This window comes from Volvox carteri, assembly GCF_000143455.1.
Source record: "Volvox carteri f. nagariensis unplaced genomic scaffold VOLCAscaffold_32, whole genome shotgun sequence".
Taxonomy (NCBI): domain Eukaryota; kingdom Viridiplantae; phylum Chlorophyta; class Chlorophyceae; order Chlamydomonadales; family Volvocaceae; genus Volvox; species Volvox carteri.
In genome coordinates, this window is record NW_003307575.1 from 120468 (window position 1) to 129845 (window position 9378).

At 53.4% G+C, this 9378-nt stretch overlaps 2 protein-coding genes across 2 annotated transcripts in view; one reads left to right on the forward strand and one right to left on the reverse strand.

The window, feature by feature from the left end:
• VOLCADRAFT_93497 (uncharacterized protein) overlaps nucleotides 1-857 on the reverse strand; it is a gene marked incomplete at both ends in the record, with an annotated part of 4370 nt that extends 3513 nt beyond the window's left edge. Inside the window, one exon of the mRNA XM_002952799.1 lies at nucleotides 393-857. Within this exon, the coding sequence (XP_002952845.1) occupies nucleotides 393-857 (465 nt within the window). The remainder of the gene's footprint in view (nucleotides 1-392) is intronic.
• Nucleotides 858-2559: 1702 nt separating this feature from the next.
• The window catches only part of VOLCADRAFT_93498 (uncharacterized protein), a gene marked incomplete at both ends in the record, with an annotated part of 30466 nt that continues 23647 nt past the window's right edge, over nucleotides 2560-9378 (forward strand). The window contains 9 exons of the mRNA XM_002952733.1: nucleotides 2560-2596; nucleotides 3690-3717; nucleotides 5810-5873; nucleotides 6208-6290; nucleotides 6361-6678; nucleotides 6774-6828; nucleotides 7300-7435; nucleotides 7793-7931; nucleotides 8667-8760. Of these exons, the coding sequence (XP_002952779.1) occupies nucleotides 2560-2596; nucleotides 3690-3717; nucleotides 5810-5873; nucleotides 6208-6290; nucleotides 6361-6678; nucleotides 6774-6828; nucleotides 7300-7435; nucleotides 7793-7931; nucleotides 8667-8760 (954 nt within the window). The remainder of the gene's footprint in view (nucleotides 2597-3689; nucleotides 3718-5809; nucleotides 5874-6207; nucleotides 6291-6360; nucleotides 6679-6773; nucleotides 6829-7299; nucleotides 7436-7792; nucleotides 7932-8666; nucleotides 8761-9378) is intronic.

Here is a 9378-nt window from a genome sequence, read left to right on the forward strand (position 1 = left end):
GGATGAGGGGAGGGGAGGGGGGGGAAGGGGAGGGGAGGGAAGGGGAGGGCAGGGGGAAGAGAGACTGCACCCGCGACGACGTCACGGCAAGAAGAGGGAAGGACTTGATACACACACACACACGCGCGCGCCCTGACAGCCCCCGGTCAGCGTCAGGCCCGGCAACATATGTAATAAACACATCCGCACACACATACATACATACATACATACATACATACATACATACATACATACATACATACATACACGCATACACGCGGCTCAGATCATCAAAACACACTTCCCCCCACAGACACACACGTTGACACACGTTCGTCCTTTCTGATTTCCCCCTTCCTCCTCACCCTTCCTTTCCTTTCACGGCCGTACCCGTATCCGTACACCCGTACCTTGGCTTTCTTCGCGGGCGCCAGTAGCTCGTTGCCCCTGTCCCACCCCGCGGGCGGTCGGCGCTGCCGCTGCTTTCGCTGTAGGGACAGCGGCAACTCCTTATCATCCTCAACCGATGAACTGCCGCGACGGCTCCTACCGCCGGCTGCAGCAGCAGCCGGCAGCGGACCAGCTACAGCCGCCGCCGCTGGCGCGGCGGCGGCGGCGGGCGCCGACGCGGGGCTCGGACTGGGGCTGAGTCCAGCTGACCCTTTGGCGGCGGCTCCTTCGGCAGCGGCTCCTTCGGCGCTTGCGTCGGGCTTGGCCGCCGCTGCTGCGCCAGCAGGTGGAGAAGCGGTGGCGTCGGTGGTGGCCGGCGCTTCGGCTTCGGCTGGGATTGGGGGAGGAGGCGGCTTCGCCGCAGCGGCGCCTTGAGCTTGGGGTGCCACCGCCGCCGTTGCGGCCTCAGAATCCATGGGCTCCATAATTTTCGGAATGGTGAATTGTTGAGGTGAAAAGTTCAGAAGGTAATGTGTGACTCAGTGCGACTCCAAGATTGTGACCTGCTGTCGGCTTCTCGATGCTGCCCGCGAGGAGGAGGAGAGGAGTTCGGGGGACCCAGGCGTTGGCGGCTTCGTAAAAAAGTCACAAGTTCACGTTTGCGTGACCTGAGGTTTAATAGCTGGCGTCACCGGCTGCGGTGCTGGCTTTGGCGGCAATGGCCGCGTGATGGCTGGAGCGGAAGCGGGAACCGCGGCCGTTGCTGTGTTGCCGCGACGCCGAGGCTTGACAAAGTTGAAAGACGTGAGCGTTGGACCCTAAAAGTATCAGCCTGAGCGGCTGTTGCACCCTAACGGCCGTCCTCCTATAAAGCTGGATGCGCGTCTTGCACGGACGCCACGGCGAGCAAAGATGACAGCGTATGCTGAGACGTTTATAAACAGTCAGAGTTGTGTGCGACGGACATAAGATTTGCGGAACTGAAGGTTGGCCATCGGGGACATTGCATGAGGGAGACCAGCGGCAGCGGCGTCCAGCGTACGACCGCCGTCCTGAGAGCCGGCGCACAAAACCTAAACATCAAGCTACGTTGTGGATATAGGCATCGATTGAGCAGGTGGTGATGACGCCGTTTGCCAACTGTTGCGCGTCAAGAAGTTCATGTCGTCATTGCCCTTTCGAAGCCTGTCTTCAAGGTCAACCTGGCCGTCGCAGTTAATATCGTTTTATTTGTCTAGACGACATGCACTTCTTTGTCTCTTTACGCTGCTGAGGAAAAAACCCGCCCTGGCAGGCAACAGCTCCCAGTAGGCAACAATACAAAACCCGCCCTGGCATTTTTTGTGTTTTTATAGCTCTCCATGCATGGAATTGCCTCGTCCCATTATCATGCCTCCGCGCGCGGGCAAGACTTTGCGACCGTCGGCTTGGGGAGTTCAAGAACGAAGACAGCGATCGGAGCTAGTGTGCAGTGGGTGTCCTGTACTGAGCTTTCTTCTCAGCGCAAAACATCATTATGGTGAAACGGCGAAACCGCAGGACCGAAGGACTGCCAGCCCCCTGCACGACTGCAAGGATTGGACATTTTATTCTTTGTGCATCAGAGTCCACATTCCTGTTAGTTTTTAATGCCAAGTCGCACATGAATTGGGTGCTGATCTTTCTATTATGGGATCCCAAAGAGTCCGTCGCGATAGGGTTTCATGTATCCCATGACTGTTTCCTTAACGCTGATGCATGTATATAATGCCAGGCAGCTAGATCACTCTTGCATACTCTCTCTCTGTCCATGCTTCATTCTCTTTCGGTGGCCCCGAATTCATCCCCAACGCCGTTGGTGTCCAACAGACCGCTGCAACCACACCCTCTTTGCCGTGAAATACACAAGGAAATGTTTCCATGTTGATACCTCGCACCGTGAAACTTCCAGGATGCGAGGATGGTATACATACATTGTCCAGAGATCCCCCAAGGCGGGAAGTGCTGCTACTATTTCTTGAAGCAAGGGTCACCATAATCAACTCAAAGAGAACCCCGTTTAGTTACCTCACAGTTTTGTCTCAAATGCTGAAGGGGCCTTAAGGGACACGGAAATTATAGAGAACAATCGCCATCACCGCCAACTTGGGGCAAACTGCAAACTGTCGCGTCACTAAAGAACATGTCGCCGCGACAAAGTGCGTGCGTATGGGAAACTGGTACATACACTCGAAGACCGCTGAAGGTGGGTCTCGGTCCCGGCCAGCAGCTCTCCACTCCACTCTAACGGGTAGGCTACTAACCTACAACGGCCCAGATGGTGTGGTGTGGCAGCACCCTTTTCCTCGGGTAGCTCTACCCGGTCACCCGAAGAAACCGGGACCTGTCCGGGAGGGGGTCTCTTTTGCATCACGTCAAGAAAGACCCGCAGCGACATAATATGCCATCAACTGCTACTGGACGGTGCCGCTCAACGTCGGCAGCCGGCCGCCGCCGCACAGCCAAGTACTTGCACTCCATGGAGCTGCCGCCGCCGCTACCGCCGTCGTGTGGCCAGCCGGCTACGGTTGTACGGCATTCTTCCCGAGGAGGATGCCGTACCATGCACTTATATCAAGGCCGCCTTGGCAAATGGCAGTTAGCTTAGGGTTTTAAGCATTTAGTAATTAGCTTTTTAGCAATTTGCTTACCCTGCTCGCTCCGTTTGCTGAGATAAGAGGTTTAATATCACACATCCACAAGGTTGGCCACACGCGCCGGGGCGATGGGGGTTAGCAATTATAACGGACTTTATCGCGAGGGTGGTTGTGTATTTCGCAAGGCGTCCCCTCCCCCCCACACACACACGGTAAAAACACAGCGAAGCCGGAGAGGCTGACGGACAGACAGACAGGCAGACAGACGGACGGACGGGGTACAGCTACGCAAGTGTGTATAGACCGGGCGTGTGGTTCCCGAGCAATATGTGTGTGTGTTTTGGGGGGGTGTTGTAGGGGGTGTAAGCCAGTGTTTTCCATGTTTTAATAGCTGATGTCCTTTTAGTCGCCATTATCCTGTAGTGACGATCACAGGATTATAATCCGTAATGGATTGCCGGCACCCAGCATCGCCAAAACTGCCACTCATTTTACATCCCGCTACCTACATTCCCGCGTCACCTAACGAACAACTGCACCTGCGGTACGACACCTGATCTGCGGAGCGTTCTGCTCCTCCCCTCACGCCCCAGACAGACAGACAGACAGACAGACAGACAGAGAGCATGTTGCAACAACACACGCGAACCCCATGCAGACCTCTTGCACGTCTGGAATGTCATGGTATGTACACCCCACCAGGTCTGCAGGTACACCACCAGGTCTGCAGGTACGTCGCAGTGTTGTTGCAGAGAGGGGGGCTATGAAGAAAAGGAACGGAAAGGATTGTGTTATTAAGGTGCCGGAATTTCTCAACTCCCAGCACTGCAGAAGGGCCCTAGGGTCCTTCCTGTTTATTACTTGTTAGATGAGCTGATTGCCGGTCTCTTCAACGCTTTGAAGCCATCGCAAGCCAACGGCGACACTTTCCACCATTAAAATGCTGTTGTTGTAAACCCTTTGTGGCGAAGCAATGCGTGCAAGCTGCGAGGAGAGCATCCTTGTCGGCTGTGATGATAAGGAGGATAAGAAGGAGAAAACGCAACAAAGCACGTCAAACATGATGATTGGATGAGTCAAACATGAAGGCGAGGGTTAAGACGAGGAAGAGGCTGGGGAACTGCTCGTGTGCGAGTTCCCTGATGAAGGTCGACTGCCAGTCAGCGCCAGCAGTGCTGAGGCTGGGGTTGGCGTCAAAATGGGAAACTTGCCGACACAAACATCCCGTATATCATTCCGTTTGCCATTCTTTTGGCCATCTAAGTTTAGCTGCAAAACAAAAAATTAGCATTTGGTTTAACCGAGGTTTCTGGACAACACAGGCACAGTGCTGTAACAGTTGTCTTGTAAAACTGCAGTTCAAACGTCGATATCCTGGTGTTTTGTGTTGCAGTGTCGAGGCGACTGCGATATGGCAAGCTTGGTATGGCAAGCACGCAAACTTATGGCAGGACTTATTGAAGGATTTAAAAACAACTTGCTGCCTTTTTACGGAAATTCGCTGACATGCAAGCGTGCTGTTCCCCCTCCAGATATTAATATGCAAGAATGTACTGAAACCATATGAGGACGTGGTTACAGGGCGTTCATCGGCGCCATAACGCCGCGGATGGGGCAGGCGTACACTTATCGATACGGCGACCAAAGACTCACAAGACTCAGACTCCTTAAATGCTGACATTTGACCTTTTAGAATCAGCCATCAACCCACATAAGGATTTAAATAAACAGCAAGCTGCTGCCTTTAGGACATTCACAGCAGCACCGGCCCTCGGTTGACAGTAGCTCCTGCGAACAGTTCCGGAAGCAAAATAATTAGCGATTAAACATCCTCTTTTTATTCGAGATTTATGAGATGACAAAACTGGCTGACACTGGGGACAGTTGGGCGTCGTCTATCCCGGGAAGTGCACGGGGATCCGGAATGCGAAAGAAATCCGATACTCGCTTGCATGAACTCTGTATGCAATATATACGAAGCGATGGTTTGACAGAGGATTATACTTAAATACCGGTTGCGGTAACCTGACCCGGTGCACACATACACACGCACACACATTCCTCCCTGATAACTGGCCTTAGCGGCTCTGGTTTACCAAACCTTGCACCGTTGAGAAGCCAAACATGCTAAGTATATTGCATAAACAGCATTGCTCAATTATAGGATTATCCGTTACGCCCATCGCGTTTTGGGCCGTGGTCCATCACTTTGAAACGATGGATCAAAATGGAACAGCAATGCTGCCTGAGTTGGATAAATTATCACAGTTATTTTGTTACGTTGCATTCTTTATGCATTTATTATTGACTGTATTCTGGCCAACGAGTCGTTGTGATAAGTTCAGGTGTCCTTAGGTGACCCACTATTATTATGCGCTGTCTTCGTATCGGTGCTAAACCTTTGTATTATTGGGCAACGCGCGCTCGTTCAGGCTCTCCCCTTGTTGCAGTTGCCTCCCGAGCAGCGCAGCATCGTCGGATTGGAGCGACAGCGGCCACGCGCATAAGCACTGGCTCTATAGACGAGCCGCCTCAGGACATCAGCATGCTCGATGAGGATGTCGCAGCGCTTTTTAGCCACGCGATGCCGAAAGCCGAAATCGGAGCACTCAAATTTCTGCAGGTAAAGGGGAAAATTAACTCGTCAGAGACTCTTTTGCCCGGATGGCCATGCATACCTAAGGGGACAGGATTGCAGCAGCGTTTTGCTGCAATTCGGACTCACCCCAACCTCCCCCGTGCCGGCCATCGCGCCACTCTCCACCTGGGTCAGCGAAACATCCTCTCTCCACAAACCCTTCCACAAACCTCCTTGCCGTCAGACTTACCCCGAGTACGATGGCCGAGGCGTCAAGATTTGCATATTCGACACGGGCGTTGACCCAGGTGCGGCCGGCGTTGCCCCTTCCCACCTACCTCACGCCCCCCTCTCTCCCATGCCCCTTTCCCCCCTTCCCCTCCTGCCTCCTGCTCACCCTATATTGGCTCCCTGGCCTCCGTTCCTTGAAAGCTACGCAACGTTCCCACCATGTCCATTCCTTCACTCTTGCCTGGTCATGAACGGCAGACTTTGTCTGACCCCCCTTAGCCACTCTCCGCTGCTACGGCACTACGGCACTACGCAACCCCACCTCGCCCCGTCGTACATCCTAAGCTGTTTCAGGCTGTTACAGTTTAAACCTTCGTCTAAACCTTCTGAGATATCTTACCTTGCCCTGAGGGCACCAGAAAGGCAGGAGGGCACCAGCACCACGGACGGAAGACAGATAGGGGGCTGTTCAAGACCCTAAAAGACACGGCAAGGTGGATTGGTGTAATCGTCGGGCATCAACATCAACATCAACATCAACATCAACATCAACATCAACATCAGCATCAGCATCAACATCAACATCAGCATCAACATCAACATCAACATCAACATCAGCATCAACATCAACATCAGCATCAACATCAACATCAACATCAACATCAACATCAACATCAACATCAACATCAACATCAGCATCAACATCAACATCAACATCAACATCAACATCAGCATCAACATCAACATCAACATCAACATCAACATCAACATCAACATCAACATCAACATCAACATCAACATCAACATCAGCATCAACATCAACATCCCCCCCTTTTCCCTCGTCAAATCAAAAAGCAGCCCCAGACCCCCCAAGAGCCCGTGGTGGTGGTGGTGCTTGTCCCTGCTGCGCCATTTCGGTCTCTCCCCCACCCGCACCCACCCGCACCCTCGCACCCCCACCACCTCCTGACCCACAGGCGCGGCAGGCTTGCAAATTACATCAGACGGGAAGCCCAAGGTATGTACGGAAACGTACGGAATCTGCCCTGCGTGTGGTGTCTGTGTGTCTGTGTGTGGTGGTGGTGGTGGTGGTGGTGATCTGCCGTGTGAAGTAAGCAGGCTTTTGAATGGTCAGCTGATCTGGGTTTGGGACCTGCATGCTATTGAGCATCATGTAATATGATACGTCAGGGTCGCACATGTGGACGTGTTTTGTTATCTGCTTGTTTCTATGCCCGAGTACGGCTACTTACATGACGTACATGTCCGTGGGATAGAGTGCGAATGATGTTCCATGATGCTGCTTGTCAACGTAATCAGTGCTAATTACTTTTATTAATACGTTTGGTTTTTGGATTAATCGGACCCACTACACATGTGTATGTGTGTGCGTGTGCGTGACGCGTCCCTTCCGCTGCCTTGCTATACCCCCATGCCCCCATGCCCACCCCGCCTTCCCTCTTCCCTGCCTTCGAATTTTGCCCTTCCTGGTTTTGGATCCAGATCTTGGACGTGATTGACTGTACGGGCAGCGGTGACGTGGACACCTCCCGCGTTGAGAAGGCGGACTCGGAGGGCAGGCTGACGGGCGCTAGCGGCAGGCAGCTCAGGGTCGATCCGGGGTGGAGCAATCCGTCGGGTGAGAGTGGGGGGTGGGAGGGGGGAGGGAGAGGGGAGGGGAGCGGTATGGGGGAGAAGTATGAGGGTGAGACAGGGTTTATGGGGGCTAGGGATGAGGGAGGTTGGGATGAGGGAGGGAGGGAATGGGCTCATGTCGGGCTCGTGATTTCTGAGCTGATCACGCTTCGTTCTTTTCTTAGCTTCACAGCTCACACGCATCAGGCTTACAGACATACATTCAAACCCATGCAACCTTTCCAGCCCATTCGTATGTTTGTTTGTGTTTTATTCCTCTTCGCTGAGTATCGGCACCCCCAACCCGCCCCCGCTCCCCATCCCCACGCACACACGCGCGCGCGCACATATGCGCACAAAGGGGAATGGCGTGTGGGCTGCAAGCACGTGTACGACCTTATCAGTCGTACTCTGGTTACGCGGCTGAAGGAGGAGCGTAAGAAGAAGTGGGAGGAGGCGCAGCGGCGGGCGGTGGCGGAGGCGGTGGCGGCGCTGGCGAAGTGGGTCTGCGCTTGCCTTAGGCTCTTAGCTTTGGGATGGTGGGGCGATGGCAGGGGGTTTGGGGAGGGAGGGGTTGGCGCCGGAGAAAATACACACATGGCACACACACACACGCGCGCGCGCACACACACACGACACACATACACACACACAAACACACACACACGCACGCACGCACACACGCGCAAACACACACACACACACACACACACACACACACACACACACACACACACACACACACGCACATGCACGCACGCAACACGACAAATGCACAGACGCATTCCCAAGCATGTAGCTGCGCTGGACAGGTGTGATGAATGTTCCCGCACACGGTGCGGGGTGTTGGGGGAAGGCTGGTGTTTCGGTTTCACGTAAAACACACACACACACACACACACACACACACACACACACACAAATACACACACACACACACGCGTTCCTTTCACCTCCTTTTCCCCCTTCCCACCCTCTCTTTGGATATCTCTGGTACTCTTTTCTTCCGTCGTCAGTGGGGGTCATAGCCTGATGCACACACCGCTTCGGAGACCGGCGGTTAAAAGCGGTGTGCTGCATCAGGCGATGACCCCCATTGGAACGACGGCAACAGGAAGAAAATACCATTCAATTCTTCTTGCTTCCTTGCATGTGATCCCACCCCCCTTCTCCGTGGTTCGTCTTTCCCCCGTTTTCCCCCCCCCCTTTTTCTCCCCCCCCCCTTCCCCCTTCAGGTTCGACAAAGACACCCCCCCCTCCAAGTTGGGGTCCGACTCCGTGCTTAAGAAGGAGAGAGGGGAGCTGGAGGGCCGGGTCAACATACTCAAGGTGTGTGTGTATGTGTACGTATGTGTGTCTGTCTGTTACATATTGATCCGGGCCTGACGCTGGCCAGAGGCACCTAACCGTATACCCCAACGGTAACGACGGGTAATCTCGGCATTCAACACCCCGACCTACTTCACCCGGGCTGGGTGGGTGGGTGGACCAGCGGTGGGATCCAAACCCACAGCTTTCGACACGGCTAGATGCAGTCTCTGGGAATCGAACCCCAGACTTGCCGATTATCTATGTTTGTGTATGTGCTTTGGGGGGAAAGGAAATTATTTTTTTAATTTGTAGTCAATTTACCATCTGCGGATGTCCGGATAGCGCCCCTGGGCCCCCCCCCCCCCCGCGATCCCGACCGGCATTTCATCCCCGCCAAGGGAGTTTTAGTTTTATCGACATGGCGGGGCAGTTTTCGGTTCGTACAGCCTGGGCTTGGAGGGCTGGGCAGTACCGTGTGGGGTTAGGGTAAATATAGTATATATATGTATTTACTACATATTTACTACATATTTACTACATATTTACTACATATTTACTACATATTTACTACATATTTACTACATATTTACTACATATTTACTACATATTTACTACATATATGCGTATTAATATATG